Source organism: Eublepharis macularius, chromosome 18, assembly GCF_028583425.1.
Source record: "Eublepharis macularius isolate TG4126 chromosome 18, MPM_Emac_v1.0, whole genome shotgun sequence".
Lineage (NCBI taxonomy): Eukaryota > Metazoa > Chordata > Lepidosauria > Squamata > Eublepharidae > Eublepharis > Eublepharis macularius.
Genome location: NC_072807.1, coordinates 10,845,327 through 10,869,921, shown reverse-complemented (window position 1 = coordinate 10,869,921; position 24,595 = coordinate 10,845,327). Strand labels below are relative to the sequence as shown.

The following is a 24,595-nucleotide window of genomic DNA, read 5'->3' as shown; positions in this document are numbered from 1 at the left end:
GCTTTAGGCCCTTGCTGCTGTGTTATTGTTTGTATATAGTTAATAAAGTGGCCCTTAGATCCAACTTGGTGTCTGCCTCTTCATTCCGACTAGTGTGGCAATTGGAATACTTTACTGGCTACCCATCATTTTTACTTAGTTTTTGATTTTTATAGTAAATATACCAGGGACACCATTAAATATTTCTCACATACAGTGTTATCAATATTTCCATTCCCAGAGAGCCTTGGCCTCCTGCATCTATTCCCATTCTCTATATTAAAGTGAACTTTCAAAATGGCACTTCCATCAAAATAAACCTCAAGTTATCCAAATGTATAAAGAAGCCACAGAGGTTGTGCTGTGAATATGTTATATTCAGGAACAATACAAGAATAAGAGAGGGGGAAAGGGAAAAAAATTCCCAGTGCGTTACTTGTATTTTGGTTATCGTTACAACAAGCACTGAGCTTTTACAAACATGGAAATACTGACAACTCTGGAGATTTCCACAGTCTGATCTTTTATCATCTGTATATTTAATTTACTGTAATATATTTGTGAGTCTGCCTTTCTCTTCACCCAGTCAAAACCCAAGGTGATCCATATAAACGTTCTGGATATTGTTTTTAAAGGTAAAGGTGATTCTTTCATATTTTTCCATATTGGTTGCAACCACAGAAGTTCTCGTTGGACTCATAATACTTTTGGGGCATCATATTACCTACAATGTCTTCAATGGGCTGGTGATTAGGAAAGGCCTAAGTGCGCATATATTTTAATTTCTAAACTCACTCTGCTCTTTTATGATACACAAGTTGGCCTTAGAAGTCTTTTAAAATAAGTTTAGCTCTTACTGTAGAAATAGTTTACTAAACATAAACTACAATAAAACAAAGATTATATTTTTAGTAGAAGGACCCGCCTTCAGATAAGGAGAATGGCTGGGAATTCATTAGAGCAAGTGACCTCTTTAATATCTTGAGGTAGAGCAAGTGACCTAAATATCTTGAGGTAGTCTTTCCTGGTCAGTGCATATTGAACATGCAAAGTGGAACTTAGAAATGATCATATTTGGCATTCTTAGATTTTACAGAACAAGGGGATGCTGTTTAGTGCCCCCAATACTAGAAATGTATAGAACAAAGGCATTATCACAGTTATATGGAGGTTTGGAAACAAATTTGCTTGTGTGTTATTAGTAGAGATGAGCACGAATACAAACACAAAAAAAGCTACAAACAGCCCAATTTGCTGTTTGCAAACAAGCTGTTTGTGAGGCCCCATTCTAAACGGACAGGTGGTAGTTGCAAGCCTCGTTCATTGCTGTTTGTCTTGCTGTTCATCAAGCCAGACAGTCTGGCACCTGCAATCAATTCCCTTGGCAACTTAGGCAGGGATTGTCTGAACTCTGTCTGAACTTCTGCTGTTGCCCTGGAAAAGCTAATCTAAGCCTAATTTTGCTTGATAGGCAGGTCTTCCTTTCAAGCGTGAAGCTCCAAATTTGTTACAAGGGAACAAAGATCAGGGGGGAGGGGAGCTCCTAGCTCTAGCTTTGAAGAGGGAGAGACAGCTGCTTTTGGCATTTTGATAGAAAGAATGCATTGGAGCTTGGATTTTCTTTGTATGTGGTGGGATAGGGATCTACCCCTTTAAGTTCCAGGACTGCTGCCGGGCTCTGGGCCAAGCTATTATATATTATTGGTACCTTTCCTGCTGCCTGCTCAGGTCAAGTTTCTGGGAATGGTGCAGTAGGGATCTTGACTTGGATGATGGCTGGAGGAGAGCCTGCTGGCCCCCACGAACAGTCAACCACGAACATGTTCATGAACAGGGCCATGTTTGTGGTTGTTCGCAAGTCCCTGTTCATGGTTGGCAACGAACAACAAACATCATGTTCGGGTTTTTTTTCTTGTGGAAAGCCAGAAGAGTGGGAGCGTTCCTGATCCCTTCAGGTAGGCCATTCCATAAAGTGGGTGCTATCTTGTAGCAGAAGGCTCAAGGAAAACCAAACTTGAACCACAACAGCACTGCAATTTAGGAAACAGCAGGGCTTTTTTCTGGGAAAAGAGGTGGTGGAACTCAGTGGGTTGCCCTTGGAGAAAATGGTCACATGGCCAGTGGCCCCACCCCCTGATCTCCAGACAGAGGGGAGTTGAGATTGCCCTCCACGCCGCTGAGCAGTGCGGAGGGCAATCTCAACTCCCCTCTGTCTGGCAATTAGGGGGCGGGGCCACCGGCCATGTGACTGTTTCCAAGAGGTGCCGGAACTCTGTTCCACTGCATTTCAGCTGAAAAAAAGCCTGGGAAACAAAATAAGTAAATATTCTGGCTCTTACCGTAATGTAGATCATCGGATACTGTAAAGCAAAAGAGAGAGAGATCAGCATTAAACTAGAAGAATCAGCATTAATGGAGAACATCAGTATTGTGAAAGGCCTATGCGTGGCGGAAGCTGCCCGGGTAGCTAATTGCACCATAGACTTCAAAGGAGCCACTTGCCTGAAAGTCAGAATTGTCCCCAACTGACCAGCTGCTTCTTCCCTTCTAATACGTAGTACATTAACATGGTCAGGTGCATGGCAGGAGAACTCAAGAATAGTGGCGGACTATTAGCTATAATAGCAAATTCAGTAGGTTAATGAAATAAGCAGATATTCTGAAGGCCAGGGCCAGGACTAGCCCTTTTGTTTGAAATTTCCACCATCCACTTACTCAGTTACAAAGAATTCAGAGAACATCATTGCCAATCCATCGCAGTCAACTCTTTTCCCCACCTTTTTTTTTTTAAGAAAATTTTTATTGGGTGAGTATAAATTGCAATTACAAATTTTCCATTAATACCCTTATTTCTAACACCCCCCACCCTTTCCCTCCCCCCTTTTATCTAAGACTTCCAACAGTTTTCCAACCCTCTGTCTAATTCTATTACTTACATCTCTATTCTTTTACTACATATCCTAATATATTGTTATATCAGATAATATCTAATTATTTTCAACATTCCTTAACCTCAATCTAATAATAACAGTTGTAACTTATCTGTCTTCTTCTCTAGTAAAGATCTACATCTCTTCCATTCTACAAAATTAATAATTTTCTAACAACCATAATTTTCCCTTTACGTCCCACTTTTTCTCTAAATATTGTTTTAGTCTCTCCCAGTCTTTAAAAAATTCTTCTGGATTCTGATCTCTCAACCTTCTCGTCATTTTATCAATTTCTGCCATGTACAGCATTTTTTTTATCCAGTTTTCAGTCGATGGTACTTCTTGCATCTTCCACTTCTGTGCATTCTTGCTGCTGTTGTCATATAAAATAATAGTGTTCTGTATTGCATAGGGATTTCTTCCATGTTCAAGTTCAGCAGCAGCAGTTCTGGGTTCTTTTTTATTGAAAATTGTAAAATTTCATTTATAGCTTCTAAAATATCTCTCCAGAACTGTTTAGCCACCTCACAAGTCCACCACATATGATACAATGATTCTTCGTGATTCTTGCACTTCCAGCATTTATCTGACATTTTAGAGTTCCCATATGCTATTTTCTTCGGCGTTAAGTACCACGTATATATCATCTTATATACATTCTCTTTAATATTGGTACAGGTTGAAATCTTCAATGTATTTTTCCACAAGTATTCCCATGATTCCATTGTTATATCTCTATTACAATTAATGGCCCACTTCACCATCTGGACTTTAACAATTTCATCTTCTGTATACCACTTTAACAATATCTTGTAAACTTTGGATATCATTTCTTGCCTTCCTGAAGTATGTTTTCTTCCAATTCTGAATTTTTCCATTTAATCCCTCATTTTAGACGGTCCGAGTCATATAAGTCTTTAATCTGTCTATATTGGAACCATCCGTAATGAGAAGATAATTCTTCTTCTGTTTTAATCTTTATCATATTTTGCTCCATTTTCAGTATCTCCTTATATGGCAAACACTGTTCTTTATTATATATGGTTCTCGGATCGATAACTTCAGATGGTACCACCCAAATGGGGATACCTTCACCCAAATACTTTTTATATTTTTTCCAGATCGTGAAGAGACTTCGTCTAATGTAATGATGCAAAAACATAGAATCTGCTTTTAATTTGTCCTGCCACAAATACACATGCCAACCAAATAGTTTCTTGTAACCTTCGAGAGTTAAGAGCTTGCGATTTTCCAACAGCATCCAGTCTCTTAACCACACCAAACATACTGCCTCATGGTATAATCGGATATTTGGTAATTGCAGTCCTCCTCTATCTTTAGTGTCGCATAAAACTTTCATCTTCACTCGAGGTTTCTTGCCTGCCCATACAAAGTCCGAAATTTTCCTTTGCCATTTTTCAAATTGTTTATTATCTCTTATTATCGGTATTGTTTGCAACAAAAACATAATCCGTGGTAACACATTCATCTTGATTGCAGCTATTCTTCCCAGCCATGACAAATTTAACTTATTCCATTTAATCAAATCTCTGTCTATTCGCTGCCATAGCTTTTCATAGTTGTTCTTAAATAAATCAATATTTTTTGCAGTAAGTTCTATTCCTAGATACTTTACTTTGTGTGTTACTTCACAGTTAGTAATTTCCATCAATTCTTCTTGTCTTTGTTTCACCATGTTCTTACATAGTATCTTTGATTTCCTTTTGTTAACAAAGAATCCGGCTAAATCACCGAATTCTTTTATCTTGTCCAACAATCTCAGCATATTTTGAATTGGGTCTTCTACAATAACCATTACTTCATCTGCGAAAGCTCTAACTTTATAAGTAAATTCCTTGATTTTTATACCCTTAATGGCATCGTCTTCTCGTATCTGCATCAATAAAATTTCTAGAATCATAATAAACAGTGGAGACAGTGGGCAACCTTGTCTTGTACCTTTCCTTATTTCTAATTTTTTAGTCAATTCATCATTTACTACAATTGCTGCACACTGGTCTTTATATATAGCTCTCACCGCTTGGATGAACTCTTTTCCCATTCATAGCTTTTCCATTGTGGCGAACATAAAATTCCAATTTAAATTGTCAAAGGCCTTCTCTGCGTCAACAAAAAAGAAACCAACTTCCTTCTCACAGAGTCTATCGTAATACTCTATTGCATTTATTACAGTTCTTAAATTGTCTTTGTTCTGTCTGTTTGGCAAAAATCCTGCTTGCTCTTCTGCAATGAATTCAACCAGCCATTCTTTCAGCCTCTCCGCCTGTACTTTCGCGAATATCTCATAATCATTATTTAACAACGAAACAGGTCGATAATTTTTAACACTACGTAAGTCCTGATCTTCTTTTGGAATCAATTATATCTTTTCCCCACCTTTTCAAAGGACTTATTTGAGGTGATTTTTAAAAACTTTTAAAACCATCATAACCTGTCTGTCCTCTATAACGTTTGGTTAATATACCACCCTGCAGGACAACTTAATGCCCACTCGGAGTGATTTTCAAAGTATGTTATTATTATCCTTGGCCTGTGAGGTGGGTGGGGTTGAGAGAGCTCTGAGAGAGCTGTGACTGACTCAAGGTCACCCAGCTGGCTTTAAGCAGAGGAATGGAGAATCAAACCTGGCTCTCCAGATTAGAGTCCTGCTGCTCTTAACCACTACACCAAACTTGCTTTCTGTGGTCTGACAAAAAGCCTGGGAAAAACAGAAAACCTGGAAGTGACTTGATGGCTCTCTAGGAATTGTCAGAGCTCTATGGTAAAATATAGTGATTTCTAGAGGAGTGTAGTCACTTCCATGTTCTCCAGGAAGTGATATTACATCATTGCCATCAGCCACCCCCAGGTCCCCACTCTACTTGATCTCCCATTGATTACCAAATCTCTAGTGATTGGAATGTGTGCAACAACTAACAAAAAGGTCAAGTTGCCAGGTGAAGAAGGAACCAGTATAGACCCCATAGTCTTGAAGAACTATGGAGGATCCTTTTTGGAGGATCAGGCAAGGATGGGCATTGCAGGGTTTCTAACTCCCCTTTCCCCTCTGGCCTACTGAGAGTCAGGGGCTGCTATAGAGGCAAACCTGGCAGCCTTGCAACCCCCTGCACTACCTTTGGCCTGCCCTGCAGGACAGGGGTGTGTGGCAAGTCGGCCACCCCCTGTCCTGCAGGGCAGGCGAAAGGCAGCGCGGGGGGCTGCGAGGCTGCCCGTGCTATTTGCCTGTGGGGAAGTGAATGGCACAGGCGGCTTCCCAGCCCTGCTCACTGCCTCCGCTGCCCTGAGTGATGACATCAAAATGACATCATCATGCAGTGCCAGGAGTGTGTGCGCACTACGTGCGCGCACTAGGTTGAACTAGGGTTGCCCTGGTCACCGGCAACCCTAGATCCGGCCCTAGATGCCAGGGTAGAGATGGCTTTGGATCATAGAAACGCTTAAAACACTTCTAGGTTTTAGGCATATTCTCTGAAAAACTGCAAAACTTTGTTCCCACTATGATTTTAATTTCTAAGTATTTAGGATATTTCAAAATTCACAGTTGCTTGAAAAGCTACTGAATCTGGATTAAACTCACCGTTCTGTTAACTGGTTTATAATCTTCATCCAGAGTAATAACTCGAAACATTACTAAAATGAAAGGATGGAATTAATAAAATATGTTTAATATGGTGGTACAAACAGCACTTTTCTATCAACTTTTCAGGACCTTTTAAAGAAACCACAAGCTCCCCAGAGAGGCGCTCCTGCCTCGCTTCTCAGGGTCAAACAAAACGCAATGGTGAACTCATGGTTGCCACAGGCTCCTGTTACAGTTTTATACTGATTTTAAAATACCCTGAAAATGGAAGCTCTCCCCTCCCCAGCTGTTTTGGTACTTGAAAAGGCATGGTGGGGGGAGTTCTGCTGTGTGGGCCATTAGGACCGGGCCCTTGTAGCGTTTTAAAATCACTTTAAAATGGCAAAAGCAAATACAAGATGGCCGCATTTTTGCTTGAAATCTTTAGGAGGCAGTTGAGGGGTTTTTTATTCAGGCCAGCAGTTGATTGGTTGGTTTTTCTACTTATTGGCATTTGGCAGCTCTTAATTGTTATTTTAAATCATGGTCTTTTTATGTCTTCTGTGCCGTTTCTATTGTAAGCTGCCTCAATTGCCATAAAGTAGAAAAGTCGCTAATAAATGTTTTAAAGAAATAAAATGAAGGTACAGTTCTATCCACTGGCTCCTAGAAATCCAGCAGCTTTCTTAGAGAGATCAGAGTCGGTAGAGGTTTTGGCAGTGATAGGGCCATTGGGTTTCTCTGCTGCGGTTTGCCAGATGTTCTTCACTTACTTTTCTGTCCAGGTTTGTAGATGGGCTTATCTGTCTGGATAAAGACTGCTGTGCTTCTGTTCCGGAGAGCCACAGAACTCCTTTCATGGAAGTGGAGTGAGGCGCCTTTGACAGAAAGAACCACAAAGGCCAGTGGCTCAGAAGCTGCGGGAGGCACCTGGGCACAGGGAAACATTGAAGAGGAAAAGACCTAGTTAATTTTTCACCAGAGCAGCTGGGTGAAAGGGGCTCTTCGCTGGATCAGTTGGCCCCCTTTATGAGTCAAGTCATCAGTCGGAACTCCCTTGGTTTCAAAAGGCACCTTGAGCAGAGAGGAAAGGCACAATAAAATATTTTAATAAAATTTTAAAAAGAGAGAGAGATCTGACTTCCCGGCCCTTGATGTTTTGGCACTCCTGAGGAAGCCTAGATATAATGAAGGCCATTTCCAAACTTTCCCAAAATGGCAAAGGAGTGATATTGATTGGGAGAAAACACAAACTGTGGGGAATCGGAGCGCTGCTCAGTACACAGAGGAGACGGGCTCTCTGTGTTCTTCACAACAGGTGCTTTCTCCCAATCAATAGCTTACTGTTACCATTTGGAGAAATTGTTCACTCCCTTTGGGAAAGTTGGCAAACTGTATTTTGACCAGATAAGCAGCCCAAAGGCAAAACTTGGGACAGAGTTGTGAGACAGAGGAAGGGACAGAGGAACAGCACCTTTGAGTAATAATACTTCTTCTTAGCTCCTTCAAATTCCTCAATTCTGTGAAGCCTGTGGCACCACCTTGAATGCATAAAACTAGAATAAGCACACGCTGATCCCTGGGTCATATTGTATAAATACCACAATCTCCTTGGCAGGGCTTTTTTCTGGGAAAAGCGGTGGTGGAACTCAGTGGGTTGCCCTCAGAGAAATTGGTCACATGGCCGATGGCCCTGGCCCCTGCTCTCCAGACAGAGGGGAGTTGAGATTGCCCTCTGCGCCACTGAGTGGTTTGGGGCCTGGTACTTTTCAATATTTTTATCAATGATCTGGATGAAGGAGTGGAAGGGCTGCTCATTAAATTTGCTGATGATACCAAATTGGGAAGAGTAGCAAACACCCAAGAAGATAGAATAAAATTCAACAAGACCTGAATACTCTGGAGAAGTGGGCAGCTGTGAATAGGATGCAATTCAACAAAGACAAGTGCACAGTATTACATCTGGGCCACAAAAATGGGAAGCACAAATACCGGATGGGGGATACACTTCTGGGCAGTAGTATATGTGAAAGGGATCTTGGGGTAACAGTGGACTGTAAACTAAATATGAGCAGTCAGTGTGCTGCTGTGGCAAAAAAGGCTAATTCAATCTTGGGTTGTATCAAAGGGGCCATAGCATCAAAATCGCAAGAGGTCATAGCCCCTCATTAATACTGCCTTGGTCAGGCCGCACCTGGAGTATTGTGTGCAGTTCTGGAGGCCTCACTTCAAAAAGGATGTGGACAAAATTGAGAAGGTGCAGAGGAGCGCAACGAGGATGATCAGGGGTCTGGAGACTGAGCCCTACAAGGAAAGGCTGAGGGCCTTGGGAATGTTTAGTTTGGAGAAGAGGAGGTTGGGGGGGGCATGATTGCTCTCTTTAAATATTTGAAAGGCTGTCATTTGGAGGAGGGCAAGGAGCTGTTCCAGTTGGCAGCAGAGGGTTGGACGCGAAGTAATAGGTTTAAATTACATGCACAATGGTACCGGCTGGATATTAGAAAAAACTTTTTCATGGTCAGAGAAGTTCAAAGGTGGAATCATCTGCCTAGGGAGGTGGTGAGCTCCCCCTCACTGGCAGTTTTCAAGAAGAGGCTGGATGAATACTTGTCGGAGATGCTTTACGCTGATCCTGCACTAGGCAGGGGGTTGGACTAGATGGTCTGTATGGCCCCTTCCAACTCTAATTCTATGATTCCCCTCTGTCTGGAGATCAGGGGGTGGGGCCACCAGCCATGTGACCAATTTCAAGAGGTTCTGAAACTCCGTTCCCTCACGTTCCCCCTGAAAAAAAGCCCTGCTCCTTGGGACAGAAACTTCTCATCTCTCACTGGGTAAAGTAAAATGCACATTGATGGCATTTTGAGGACAGGGAAGCTATAAACAAATCCTTCCTTTTCATTAACCCCCCTGCCTTTTATCTCCACAGCCATACAGGACCAAGAATTCAGATTCCATACCGTAAAGTTAACACACTGTGAAAAGTCATTCTCATCCACAGACCCTTCCCAGAGGTCATAGTGGTCCATGTTGTACTCCAGTGTAATATCCAGGGAAACAGACTCATTGAGGTTGTGAAGCTGCACACAGGCTTGGTTGGGTGTGTCAGAATGTAGGACGGCTGGTACAATCAAGGCATATTGCCTGCAATTAAAGAGTGAGACCAATGATCACAGGGAACTAGTGAAATGTGAAAAGCCAAAGCAATAGCATGCGATTTTCAGAAATGCCAACTTAAGTTTCAAATACAGTTCATGCCATTTGTTTCCAAAGAGATTCACAGCACAGCGATGAGTCAGGGACTGCACACATATTCATAAGTCAGCAGGAACGCATTTGCGGCACCTCTTCCCATCCATACCTTCCCATCCATACCTTGGACAGCATTTTAAAAATGAACAGAGGAGATACTATGTTTGTTTGCACTTCTACCCAAAATGAGAGGAGGGAAGGCAGCATAGTATAGCCCGATGTCATGACTGTGTACAGCCTTGCCATGATTGTTATATCCCTGAAGCCACAGTGTATTGAATGTCTACAGCCGTATTCTCTCCTTAGCCATGTTCTTTCCATATTATAATTGCTATTCCTCCAGACTGGATGGCCCCCCCCATGTTATCTCACAGAACTATGCATCTCCGAGCTAGACGTGACCTTGGAGACTCCAGGTGCCTGCATTTGTTACTTTGCCCAGATGCTGGGAATCTAACATTGTGTACTCACTGTTTAGCCATAACTATAATGGGTTCTCACAGAACCCGTGTAACCCTGCGCGCCAAAACGTAACCGTTGCTGGAGCACGGGAAAACTCAAGTATAAGATTGGCCTTTTGTTTTGAATCATCACTTCTGCCAGGCTACGTGATGGAGTTCAGACCTGAACTGTAAAATCCCGAATAAAGGATTTTCTATTGGAACCATGTGTTCACTGGAGAGGGACTGAGGGATCTGCCTGCCAGGGACTGATATTCGATCTTGTCAGATCTTGGAAGCTAAGCAGGGCTGGTACTTGGATGGGACACCGCCAAGGAAGGCTCTGCAGAGGAAGACGATGGCCAATCACCTCTGCTTCTCACTTGCCTCGAAAGCCCCCTTGCTTGGGCCGCCCTGAATCAGGTGTGACTTGAGGGCACTTTACACACACACACACCCCAAATGAGAACTAGGAGACCCCTGGAACATGTGGGGCCTCGAACATTTAAGACTGATGCCGAATCCCAATTTCTTCTCAAATGTAAATTCAAGAAATGAATGGACAGATGTGGACACGAGTGAAATCCAACTCGACAATCCATTGTAAGAATTACAGATTAAAGTACCACCCTGTTGACACCCCAGTTCACAATCTGAAGGTTCACGTGTATTACCACGTGAGAAAAGGTTAATGCGGTTTGGGTGGTGAGCTTGCAGGTGCTGGAACTGCATTTATCTAAGCAGATTTTGGCCTCTCTTCTCATTCATGCCTTTGTCATTACTCTGACTGCATGTCTGTCAAGAAGCCAAGAACTGAGCTCCACCACGGAGTTGCAGAGCGAGTTCAGCTGGATGGGATAACGCGCCCTGCTTCAATGGACTTTTTCAGTGTGCATGAGTGGAGAGATCCTCTGGGTAAATATGACACCATTCCATTCTCGGCTCTCTTTTACAAGGTATGTTTCAGTAAACAGAACCCATTGATAGTAAACTTATGATTTTGCTGAAAATGCCATTGCATCAAGATACACACTGATATTCCTCAAATGATTGCATTTAAGGGGAAAAATCAGAGTTGTTGCTGTTTCCTGGAGCTGTTAGTGGTCATCACAAATTGCCACTTTTTCAGACATGTTGCTATTCCTGCAGCTAGCCATGACTGCAAAAAAGTAAGACTAGTGGGGAGTAGGGTTGCCAGGTCCCCTTATAACAACATCAACAACATTTGATTTATATATTGCCCTTAAGGACAACATAAGGCCCACTCAGAGCGGTTTACAAAGTATGTTATTATCCCCACAATCACAATCACTCTGTGAGGTGGGTGCGGCTGAGAGAGCTCGTAGAAGCTATGACTGACCCAAGGTCAAGTGGAGGAGTGGGGAATCAAACCTAGCTCTCTGATTAGAGTCCTGCTGCTCTTAACCACTACACCAAACTGGCTCTCACACTAAACTGGCTCTCGGTGGGAGGGAGGAGACCCAAGGAAACCCAGTGGGAGGGAGAGGATCTGACATGTACCTTTTTGATAACTTTGCAAGCTCGCACAATGTGCACATGTTCCCAGCGCAGCGCAATGTCGTCATTTCTGGGAGTGACATCATTGCACAGGTCCCAGGAATGCTCCCAAGCTTTGTGCCTGGCCAATTTGGATCCCCAAATGGGCTGAATTGGCTGGCAAGAAGTCCGGAAGCATTCCCAGGGCCTGCGTGATGCTGTTACTCTGGGGAGTGATGTCATCACGCCAGGAGCATGCCCAGGGAGGCTTGTTTCCATGCCTGTTCCCCTGGCAGCCAGGTGAGCGGTGGCAGGGGATGGAGGCTGGGAACGGTGGATCCCTTATCCCCACCAGAGGAACAGCAGCAGCAACAACAACAATAGAACTTGAGCACACTAATGAAATGATTGGGAATCAGGGCCAGGAAAGACAGAAAGACTTCCTTACTCAATAAGTTTTATAGATAATTATAAAAGGGGGGTTAGACAGTTTCACGGAGGAGAGGACCATCAACGGCTACTAGCCGGGATGACTGAAGAGAAAGCCCAGTGTTTGGAACAGGGTTGCCAACCTCTACTGGAGAACCAAAAAAGCAACAGGAGCAACCCTCAAGAGAATACCAAAACAAGCAGCATGTATGAGGGCAACACAGTGAAAAAATAGTATAAAGTGTTATTGAAAAAGTAACAACAAATGTATAGCCAATTAAAGTGCAACGTGCTACAGTACCATAATAATACAATCAGAACAGGCAGCGGCAACCAATACAACCAGCCAAGGTAATGGAGAACAAATAAATATAAAGTCATAAATTGTTTTCATATTAAAGGTACTTGTGTTCTTTTTTACGGGTGTCAGGAAGAAAGCCTGGGGGCAACAAGAGCCCCAGCGACTCTACAAGGAGCCAGGCAAAGAACTGGTTTCAAAACGTCTTCCTCAGGAGTCGCAACACAGATAACAACTGGAAATAATAAATCACCACCGTGAAGCTCTTGGGTGGAAAAGCAAGCACCTGCAAAGGTGCGGCCGCTGGCAGAGGAAGCCTGACTAATTAATCGACTATATACATTTGTTGTTACTATTTCAATAACACTTTATACCAGGGCTTTTTTTCTGGGAAAAGAGGTGGTGGAACTCAGTGGGTTGCCCTCGGAGAAAATGGTCACATGGCTGGTAGTCCACCCCCTGATCTCCAGACAAAAATAAACCATTTAGATGCATTAAAAATCAGAACCAACAATAAACACAGTTAAACTACCAAAATGGTAGCTCCCACCACTCTTCCCAGCCAAATATAAGCAAGGGGGGAGGGGGTACGAACTGATGTCATCACTGTAGTTTTGCAGGGGAGGGGCAGATGTTATGTGGCCCCATAACTCTATGGCCGTTTTCACACTGCTTACCAGCCATGGATCATCGCGCTGAGCTCCTGGAACGACAGCGTCTTCCTGGCATGATTTTGCACGAGAATGGCAGCACCAGGAAGACGCTGTCGTTCCGGGAGCTTGGTGCAATGTTCCGTGGCCGGTAAGCAGTGTGAAAACGGCCTGAGACTGTATGGCATCATAACTCTCCTCCTCGTGCTCTGCACCCAAATCTCCAGGAATTTCCCAACCCAGAACTGGGAGGCATCATCAGAAAAGGCCCTCGGCCTCTATGCCCTGCACAATCCTCCACAACAGCTGGTGGGCTGCAGTGCGAACCGGTTGCTGGACTAACTGGCGCCCGGGTCTGTCAGGCTCTTGTGTACTTGGAAAGGTTGAAACAAACTAAGCAGAGGCATGAAAATGGAGAACGGCAGCTGGAATCTGAGACTAGTTGGAATCTGGCTTGTGGGAGGTGATGCAGGACCAAGAGAAAGAAAATAGGCCAAAATACCAGGTCCCCCTTCCATTAGGAGGGAGGGAGAAGAGACCCGGTATTTCCAGCTTGAAAATCTATGCAATGGGTGCACTCCCAGAGATGAAACAATGACATCATTTCTGGGAGTGACATCATTGTGCTGGCCACGGGAATGCTCCCACGCTTTGGGCTGGGCCGATTGTTTAAGAATTGGCCCCAAGTTAAGCACAAGAACATTCCCATGGCTGGTGCAATGACGTCACTCTGCTGGGACAACACCCACTGTGGGCTTGCTCAGGAGATATTTTGCCTCCTGGCCAGGTTGGTGGTTGTGGGGGACAGAGGCTGGAAGTGGGGGGGGGATCCCTGGCCTCCACCAGAGGACTGGCAGCTCTAGACAAAAGTCAAGGACCACATGAAAAGAAGGAACTTTACGTTGAACAAATTGGACTTGATCTCCTCTGCTGGAGCCAAAAGGGGAATGCCTTAAAGTAGCAGGCCATGTCAAGGGAAGCACTTTAGATTAACTGATTATCATAGTCGTGGCTTGGAAAGGAAACTATATGGCTTTAGGAAAAGAGCTTTGAAGATGGCCCGAAGGCACCACTCATTCATCTCACACTCTAGCATCCAGAGTAGACATGGGCACCAACAGCATTACGAACAGAAAAAAACCACAAACAGCCCAATCTGCTGTTCGCAAGCAAGCTGTTTGTGAGGCCCCATCCTAAACAAACAGGTGGTCGTTAAAAACCTTGTTCGTTGCCTTTTGGCAGCCATTCGGCAAGCCTGGTGCAATCAGACAGTCTGGCGCCTGCTGCAATCAATCCCTTGGCAACCGAAGGGAAGGAGGGACTGAACTCTGTCTGAACTCCTTCTGGCTTTAACCCTTCAGAGTACCTCCAGCAGAGAGTCCCGTTTTTGCCACTGTGAAGAGAAAATGACAGCCAACAGGGAGACCTGTGGATCATGCCTTTCCTGGGGTGCAATCTCTCTGAAACTTGGGGGGTCTTCAGAGGACAGTGAGGACTATGTACCCTGCAAATTTGGTGGGTATTGGACATTGGGAATGTAAGTTTGTGGGATGTTTAAAGAGCCCTGCTCCTTGCACGTGGCAGGAAAGGGCCCTTTAAACTATCAGTTGGCAGGCAGCCGGGGGGAATCCCCCCCTGCCGCCTGCCAGCTGATAGTTTAAAGGGATCTTTAAAGGGCTAGGTAAGCGGGTTTGAGGGGAGGGGGGCTAAGGGGGAGGTTGGGGATGGTTCTGGACCCCACGAACAACAAGCGACAAACAAGTCAGGGAACAGTTCCTGTTCGTTGTTCGTGGATGGCACTGAATGACGAACAGGGTGTTCGTCCCCCCCCCATTCGTGCCCATGTCTAATCCAGAGTCAATCCTCCCATTGTCCTTTCTGGACCACAGCAGGCCACAGAAGGGGCAGATGCACTGAAGATAAACCTCTTGCGGTACAAATAGTGCCAACTAGTTTAAGCAAGTGAGCCAAACCACACACTGAGGAAGAAAGCAGATTATGCCACTGCCCACACAGCTCTCTTTCTGCAAGAACAAGCCAGTTTTCTAAGGAGGCTGGCACTTCCCACGAGTCTGTGATCCACACACACTTCAGCAGCAACGGCAGAGCCAAAGCCCAACACTATTACCAAGACCCTGCAATATGGCCTCTGTACAACTCCCCTCTCCAAAGTGAGGGTGCTACTGGCCTTCCAAAGGAACCATCTTCTCACATTTCCCCTCCCCCTTATTTGGTTACGAGAACAAAAGCCAGGCAAGATGCTGTGGGAGACCATTATGTCTCCCTCCTGACTCTTACTGTTTTCTGGGGACGTAGCCACAATTATCCATTCATTCCCACTTCTCATGGAGCCCTGGGAACTGTAGTTTATCAGAAAGAGATAAAGGCTCTCTTATCTGTTCTAGGATTGCTAGCCTCCAGGTGGAGCCCGGAAACCTCCCAGAATCACAACTGATCTCCAGGCCACAGAGATCAATTCCCCTGGAGAAAATAGCTGCTTTGGAGGATGGAATCTATACACTGCTGAGGCTCGTCTGCACCACACAGCCCCCACCCCCAAGTATCCAGAAATTTCCCAGCCTGGAGTTGGCAACAATTATTATCCCATTAATTGAGCCAATACCCCTCCCCCAACTGCCCAGTTTGGCCCTATCACATTAATATGAATACATTAATTAACCAGTCCTAGAATATTTGTTCTGCTAACCTGGTACACGTTAAGCAAAACCAACTGACTTTAGCACGTTCAGCAGTTGTGAAAGCCCAGGGGCTTATGTCTGTCCAGCAGATCATAACTGAGGAGAGATTTGACTTGGCCTTTACACCACAACCATGGAATGCAACATATTATGAACCAACTGCTTGTTTATGGCCAGTAACCTATCCATTAGCGAGTGTCTTCCCTGTTTAACCATACTTGATACAGACTTGTTTCACCTTTTGCTTGATTCATATCATGCGTTTAAAAACAAATTGTAAGCAAAAGTAAAGAACACACAAACCCTGATATTAGCCCCTTTAAAGATTGTATTGGTAAAAGGCAGAACAGAAATGTTTTTAAAATAACAAAAACTGAACAAAAAAATGTGATCACTTACGGTTCTGGAGACTTTGCAAAACTTAAATGCAAGCAGAAGACCAAGAGGAAAATATAGGAGCCCATCTCTACTCTGCAGGGAGAATAACGAAGTGAGTAATTGAGTCCCAGGTTTTTAAGCTGCTTTGGCCACTCACTGCCCCTCCTCTTCCTCTTGTTGGAAACCCCAGCTGTTTGCATCAGGAACAGTTTTGCATGCTGGAGTTCATTTCCTTCCACGCTAATCTCTTCTGCTATTGCCTTTGCATCCAGGGCCAGGTGATGCCACTATTGCAAAGCGACTTTCCTCTCTTCTGTGCATGTCACACACCTCTGTGTCTCTGTCAAAGGGCAAGTCACTATCTGCTTGAGTTCACTGACTCAATCCAAACCTTGTCCTAAGTCTTTCACAACAAGTACCAGAGAGGATCAAGGATACACAAAGAACGGCACATCTGATTTGTTGCAGGACAGTGGAAAGACTTCTGCTTCTGGCCACAACTCACCATGAAGCAGAGGGTCTTCTCTCACAGGATGCAAAGGACAGCCTTTTCAAAGACCTCATTGCACCTGAATCTTTACAATTGAGACATTGCATTCACATACATGTTGCAGCAATGCCTCCTCTTTGGGCAACAGGCATTGTTTCATTCTCAAGGTGTAGAAGATATATGGGACAAGAGAAAATCACCTGGAACCAGGAACAGATATCCTGTCCTTCCAGGAAACTATTGGCAGCGCCTCTTCCCAGGAAACCAGAGACCTTCCCCGCCCTGCAACTTCTGGACTCCTGATGGAGCAGGGGGTGGGGAGGGCTTTCCCTCACTTAAGAGCCTGGTATCGCTTAGCAAGAGAAGGAGCAAAATCAGAAGGGGTAGTAGCTATTCTTGGTGGTGGAGACTGAGTGCCATCAACATAGCAGGCTTATGGCGACCCCTGGTGGGGTTTTCCTGGCAAGAGACTAACGGGGGGGGGGGGGCGGTGTTACCATTGCCAGCCTCTGCAACCCGGTCTTTGCTGGGTCTAATCACTAACCAAGGCCAGCCCTACTTAGCTTCTGAGATCGGACAAGATCAGGCTTGCCTGGGCCATCCAGGACAGCAGCTCCTCTTAGCCATGTCTAATGGCTAGCAATTAAACCAGTTAAGATCTTCATGTCTAAGTTTTAACTTAAGTCACATAACTTAAAGGAATCCAGCAGTGAAAAGGGTATTTAAAGAGCCTGCAGTACAGCAAGTGCATGTCTCCTCATGAGGCTCACCTTCTAAAAAATTTAGGTGTGACTTAACGACCTTCTAAAAGAAATGACAGCCCCGCCTGCATAGTTTCCCCCCCCCCCTCTATAACCTTCAGCTATGCTGCCTTTCTTCGTGGAGCATGGCATCTCTGAGGCTGTTTGCAACCCTGCTCTCTTCCACTGTACAGCCCACAAATTCCTTGTGCTAATTTGATGTTACATCATATTAATTTACCACCCAAGGACTTGGGCCCACTCCCAAGAATCTTCAAAGGAGCCTCTGTTAGAGGCAGAACATTCAAAAGCAGCTCCTGTGTTTTTGCCAAACAAAAATAATTGGGTTCACAGTGTTGACTCTATTTATTTTTTAATTTAATTTATTCTATTTATATTCTGCTTTCCCCACAAGCAGCTCAGAGTAGATTGCAGGCAATAATAAATACAATAAAAACAGCCTGAATTAGATTAAAACATGTCAGCCAGTACAATAATATCTATATCCGACAGTCACACCCATATTGCACATCCACCAAACATTAAGACAAATCTGTAGGGCAGGATGGCCAGCCATCAGATGACGATTATCTGGGGGCAACACTTCCCCCCCCCAGCCCCCAGTAGGAGGCCAATTTTTTGGCCCGCCTCAACCCCCACATGCCTGGTGGAACATCTCTGTCTTGAAGGCCTGTTAGAAAGATAATAAATCTGACTTGGCCTGGGTTTCCATGGACAGAGCGTTCTACCAGGTTGGGGCCAGGACGGAGAAAGCCTTGGCCCTGGTTGAAGCAAGGTGAACACCCCTAGGGCCAGGGACCACGAGTAGATGTTTATCGGCTGAACGGAGCAGTCTCCGGGGAACGTATGGCATGAGTCGATCCCGTTCTGACTCATGCTGCCTGATGTTTCCTGAGCAAAAGAGAATCAACTGAATTTCAGTGGAACTGTGCATGAAAACATGTACAAAGAGCACCGATAAGGACAGCAAAAGAATGCACCAGTGTGCTAATTCCATAGCACTTTAACTGGTTGAGCAAACCAGTGATTGCTCAATGTTGAATCAGGATTAACTTGCAAATCGCACAAATTTTATAGATGACTTTTTAAAAAAGTAATATTAGCCATTCAGCCATGACTTACTGCTCCCCTAAATAACCCAGTGGCACAAGCAACAGGGGGCAAAATGGAGGCATAGTTTCCTTTCTTGCTGATCTCTGCATCACGTGCATCTCTTCCCCTTCTGTTAGAAATTAGACCCTCCTTACACTAAAAGGGCAGTTTATACATGGAATACCATAAAAACATCTTCCTCATATGCCATAAGCCAAGGCGCTACCTGGTCCAAAGTGGATGCTAGCCAGACAGGAGCTTGAAAAACTACCAGAATGTGAGTCAGAGTGGCGGGCTGGCACCCCTCAATGCCTCAGAGAGAAACACTTAACTTAGGACAATGAGGCATCCCAAGAAACTCCTGGCTAATCTCATCAATGCCCTATTTCACTTCCTTGCACCCATGTACCCTAATCAAAGCTATTCAGCAAACCCAGTAGCTTTTCCCATCTGGTACTTGCTGTATCATCAAGCAATTTCTCACCTCTCGTTCAGCACAGATAGGACTCATCAAATCTCTCTGAACTTATAGTTCAACCTCTGGACAAACCGTTATTTTCTTTGGGGCTGCAAATGTCAGCTGGCCCTGGAGGGCATTTTGCCCTATATCTATTCTCTCCAGATACCACTTCGTGTGTGTATGTTCTAGATCCATATACCCATCCCCAACTTCATTTGGGTTTTCTCTCTATGAAACGCTGGTCATTTTGCTGCTCCTCTGTGGATCTTCCTCTTTGATTAATTATCACACTCCCTCTAATTGCTTTCTCCTCTTTCCTCCCTACTTTTCTCTCAGCTAGCCTTGTGCTTTATGCTTGATTGTTTGCCTTTTGTTTCTCTTTTAATGAAAACCTTTCTGGTTGAATATTTGCCTGATTTATTTGAAAGTTCTCTTAAGGGAATAATCCCCATAAACATTGGTGGAGCTTCCCAGTTAACCCCTCTTGCTCCATCTCCTTAAGTAATTCCTCCATCTAATTAAGAGACCACTTATTTGGGTAACAATTCCCCATATACCTGTCCTGCTGGTAGATGGGGTGGCAGGAAGTAGGATGCCTTTGCAGCAGAGCCTTTCAAAATGCAGGAAACAGCCCCCCCTCCCCCCAGCAGCTCTCTAGGGGCTTGCAACCCAGCTAGAGAAGTTCTGCAACTCAGACTCAGACCCAAAGTCTGAAGATCCTAAGAGGCTTCCTCTTTCCTTGGGTTTCAGGTTGCTATTTATGGAGGCAGAGGTGCAACCTCAGTGGCTACCCCCAGTGAGGGGACTCCATCCCACTGTATTCTTTGCCAAGTCCAAGTCTGGGCAGCTTTTAGAAGCATTGTAACGCCAATCTGCTTGAGCTGACCCTGAGGATGGGGAAATATCATTGCCTTTAGTTTTCTTTGGTTGATTTTTGCTTTTTAACTCATGAATCTGCTTTCTATTGAATCAGGCCATAGGCCCATCAAAATCATTATTCTCTACTCAGGCTGGTAGAGGCTGTCCCGGATAGCAGATCTTTGACATAGCCGACCACCTGATCCTTGTAGCTAGAGATTTGGGAGTAGAACCTGGAACCTTCTGCATGCTACAAGGCAAGCAAATGCAGAGGGGTAGAAATCTTAACGTGTGATGTAATAGAATTATAGAATCACAGAGTTGGAGGGGGCCTTACAGACGATCTAGTCCAATGCCCTGCTCTATGCAGGAGCAACCTATAGCATCCCTGACAAGTATTTACTTTGTTGTAGTGGCTAAGAGTGGCAGGACTCTAATCTGGGGGACCAGATTTGATTCCCCACTCCTCCACTTGAAGCCAGCTGGGTGACCGTGGGTCAGTCACAGCTCTCTCAGAGCTCTCTCAGCCTGTCCCCCCAGGATGATTGTTGTGAGGATAATAATTACATACTTTGTAATCTGCTCTGAGCGGGCATTACATTGTCCTGAAGGGTGGTATATAAACTGAATGTTGTTGTTGCCATTGTTATTTGTCCAGCCGCTCCTTGAAGACTGCCAATGCGGGGGAACCCACCACATGCCTAGGCAGCTGACTCTACTGCTGAATTACACTTAACTTGAAGAAGTTTTTCATAATGTCCAGCCAGTACCTTCCCTCCTATAAAATCCATTATTTCGAGTGCATCTGAGCAAAGAGAACTGTGGCTCTCGAAAGTGTATGCTACAATAAAGTTGATTAGTCTTAAAGGTGCTTCTGGACACTTTACTATTTTGCCACTACAGACTAACATGGTTAACTCCTCTGGAATTATTTCGAGTCCTATCCTCTGTTGCCAACAGGAACAGCTCCCTTCCTATGTGTTTTAATAACCTAGACTTAATACAGTTTAAAGGGTCTCCCCATGATCAGACTTTTGCTTGGAATTGCTATCCAATGCAAGCACTGGAGTGTAGTGTAACACTCACTAGCCCCTCCCACCATGCATCAGTAGTGGGAACCAAGAGGTGCTGGCTCAGTCACATTGAGCAACTGTGAACTGACGCCGCCCTGAACCTGAATGGGAGTTGCTGCGACTTGTCAAATCTCATGAATTCCACTGCAGACATTTCTAGCAAGGGCCTCCCTGCCATTGCACAAGGACACTCTAATTAATGTACAAATGATTCATTCTTTCCATGCACATGGTACGTAACCTGCATATTACACATTTTTGGAACGTTTATAAGGGTGAACCAAGCAGTTCAGCTACACTGTTTTGTCAGAGGTCAGAGAGCAGAAGGTATTGATCCTGCTTTACCAGAAGCTCCAGAAAAAACTGAAATGGCTTTGGGAATTTACTTTTGGCCTCTGCAATAAGGTTTGTTTGGAGTACATGAAGTGTAGACATCTCAGGAAATTCTCTTGCATGTTCTAAAGTCTCTGATTTAGGGTTGCCAAACACCAGATAGCACCTGGAGTTCTCCCAGAGTTACAACTGATCTCCAGTGGACAGAAATCAGTTCCCCTGAAAAACAGCCTGCTTTGGAGGGTGGACTCTATGGCACCACATCCTTTACAGAGCTATCCCCCTCTCTGAACCCTGCCCTCCCCAGCCCCCCACACACCCATCTTAAGGATTTTCCCAAGTCAGAGTTGGCATCCCTACTCTGGGGCAATCAATGGCTCATGAAAACACCATTACATGGCTGGTTTTGTAACGGATTGTTATCCATGTTTAATTAAGGCTTCCACTGAACAGGCTAAAGATTTTATCTTAAACCCTGAGCAGTTTCCAGGCCTTAGATTAAGACCTGAAGAAACAGTGTTCTCTACTTTAAAGAAGCTGTTCATCAGTACAAAATCATTTATACATTTCTTCTTGCAATAATCTCCTCCTGAGACACAAAGCGTCTCCCTCCGCAAGACTGTCAGGGCTTGTTGCTGCCACCGCTGGGCGGGGCGCCAGCTGGGCCAGCCCTGACATCAGAGGGGCACCAGGGATACTGCAGGACCCTGCTCTGTGGAAGGAGGGGCAGTATACATCACCCAGACTCCCTCTCAGTCCACTCGCTGGCCTGCTCAACCTGGCCTGCTCACCCCCTGCGTCCTCCATCATCTCCTCCTCCCAGAACTCTCCTCCAAGCCTCCACTCCCGCTCTGCTCTGCTCTCACTCCACACCATCACTCCTTACTCACACCCACCACCACAGAGCTCTTCCTAGCCACCCTTTATAGGGTTTCCTTTCTCCGCCCCGCCCTCCTTCCAGGCTTGTTCCCCCTCCTGACCGGGCCCAGCTGTGCATTCCTCCAGGTGTTTCCCTCCAACCACTAATCCCTTCTGGGCTCCTTTGCCTTGCTGGCAGGGTGGGGTTGAGTGCGAGCCATCCCCAGCTGAGGGCTCCTTGGCCTTGCTCATGAGGAGCTGCCCCAGCCAGCCTCTGTGCTATTGAGCTTGCCTGGCCTTGCTCATGAGGAGCTGCCTTAGCCAGCTTCTGCGCTGCCTGCTCAGCAATGCTGGGCGGGGCTACCCATCTCCTCCCCCAGAATGCCTGTGGCAGCCCCCCCTGGAGAGGCTTGACTTCTAGCAACTCCTGAGCCAGGCTGCTGTCTTCTAGCCATGGTGTGGCTCTGGGCTGTAGTAGCTGCTTCCTCTCCCTGCCAGGTAAGGGCTCTGCTTGGGCTGCTGCTGCTGCTGGACCCACATCCCCCCTGCTGTGGCCCTTTCCCTCTGGCCTGCTTAGCCCCCTCTCCTCCCCCTGGAAGGTGGGACTGGCTGGTCTCTCCTTGCCCCCTCCACCCCTCTGAGGTCCTGGCCTTTCGCCCCCTCCCCCTGGAGTAGGTAGGTTCTGGCCCTGGTTGCCGGCTTGGGGGGTGGGGTTGCTGCCACCCTTTTGTCCCCTGCTGTTCCCTCTTGTCAAGTCTGGGGGCTGGGGCTCAGACCCCGGACAAAGACATCTTACATGGGGACACTCAAGTGAAGGGACACACAATGATAGCTGAGAAGCATAGTTTAAAAAGACAGAGTCAAGCAGAGATCGCTCCCCAGAAGGTTTCTTAATTTCATCTTTGCCTCCTCTAAGGCGCTGTCAGTTTCACTTCCCCTCCTGGAAGCAAAGATGAAATTAACAAACCCTGTGAGGAGCGATCTCCATTGGCTCTGTCTTTTTAAACTATGTTTCCCAGCTAACATTGCATCCCCCTACACTTGAGTGTCCCTGTGTAAGACGTCTCGTGTAGAGAGACTCAAAGACTTCTTTTTTACAGTTTGTTTTCTTTTATTGAAATAAACTCTAGCCTTTTTAATGAAGCAAGATATCAAAATATAAATGCTTATTAAAATAAAACCTACAAAGATGGAGCAAATAAAGGCCACAAGAAATAAGTTTTCTAACATGTCTCAATTAACTCTAAGTTTAAATCAATCAGTTTTACTATGAAATGCATTAGGTTTCCCATAGCACACATTACAAAGACAAATTTCTCACCTAGATTTTTATTTCAGCCAAATCTCTGATCTGTGCTATGTTAGCAGTTTTTATATGTTATCCTATGCAAAAACCTAAGTTTTTTTTCATGTGATAGCATAGATAAACTATGATTGGTGTAAGAAGAACTAATCAATTATTCACATTTTCAACCATGTGGCCTTCTAATTAGCCAAAAAGTGATGCTATGTCCAGCTGCAAGATAAAAAATATAAATCAATAAAAACGACAGGAAAAGTTAAGTGAGCAGATTATCACAGGTCCATTCTACCATTAGAGAACATTTATCTTGATACTGTCCACTATTTTTAATTCAACAAAGACAAAAAAGAACCTACTCAAAATATACCTAACGACAGTGAATTCACACACATGAGGACGCCAGGTTTGATTTGTTTGACTATCCAGAGATTATCTGTGATGAATGACACTGAATAATATTTATTACTATTTATTGTTACGGTGGAAATATTTCGCCCTTGAAGAGGAAGAGCGGATTCAAGCCAGTGCTGTGTGTAGGGCGTTGTGGGCTCTGTCATCTGCATCCCACCTTTATCAACTCCACGTGGAAAGAAAACAGAGATTATTGACTGTTTCATCCTTTATTGGAAGCTTACCTGTTGGATGTCTTCCTTTTTGTAGTTTGTTACACTGTGATTTTTGTGTGACTTGAGTTTTGACTTTCATGTATGATTCATTGCCGTATTTAACTTTTTTGACTTTTGGATTGTGTTGAGAGTTTCTATACTCCAATACAAGTTTTGACTGTATTGTATTTGTTTATATATTATCATATCCCACTCGTGTGGATTCACTGTCATTAGGCACTATTTTTAATTAGCTGTCAAAGATGAAAGAACTCCTGTGTGGTTATACAATGAGTTAGAAAGAACTACAGCAAAGTTCATACAGAGTCCATATAAAGTTCTCTAGAGTACATGTGTATCACTAAGTATAATGTTCTCTCATCCATTTTTCTGCGACAATTTGTGGCTTAGCACACTCCTGAAAACTGCAGGTGCCTTTGCAGTGACAAAGGATGATTATCCGCACAGCACTTACAACCACATTTTCTTTGCTACCGATCATTCCTCTCTCCATCAGATAGCTTTAAAAAATATCAGTTGTTGCTGTTTCAGTCTAGCACGCCAAACACGCTCTCTCTCCTCCTATTGGCAGTCAGGACAGCCTAGAAGGGGGCTATGTTATCATCTGTG

The 24,595-nt window shown here is 44.7% G+C and overlaps 1 protein-coding gene across 1 annotated transcript in view; it reads right to left on the bottom strand.

Annotated features, from left to right (window-relative positions):
* Window positions 1-16,395, bottom strand: part of LOC129345202 (ovostatin-like) — an 88,240-nt gene extending 71,845 nt beyond the window's left edge. Inside the window, exons 1-5 of the mRNA XM_055002209.1 lie at window positions 16,154-16,395; window positions 9,450-9,633; window positions 7,263-7,419; window positions 6,508-6,560; window positions 2,319-2,339 (exon numbers count right to left, since the gene is read on the bottom strand). Of these exons, the coding sequence (XP_054858184.1) occupies window positions 2,319-2,339; window positions 6,508-6,560; window positions 7,263-7,419; window positions 9,450-9,633; window positions 16,154-16,332 (594 nt within the window). The 5' untranslated portion in view covers window positions 16,333-16,395. The remainder of the gene's footprint in view (window positions 1-2,318; window positions 2,340-6,507; window positions 6,561-7,262; window positions 7,420-9,449; window positions 9,634-16,153) is intronic.
* Window positions 16,396-24,595: the final 8,200 nt, after the last annotated feature.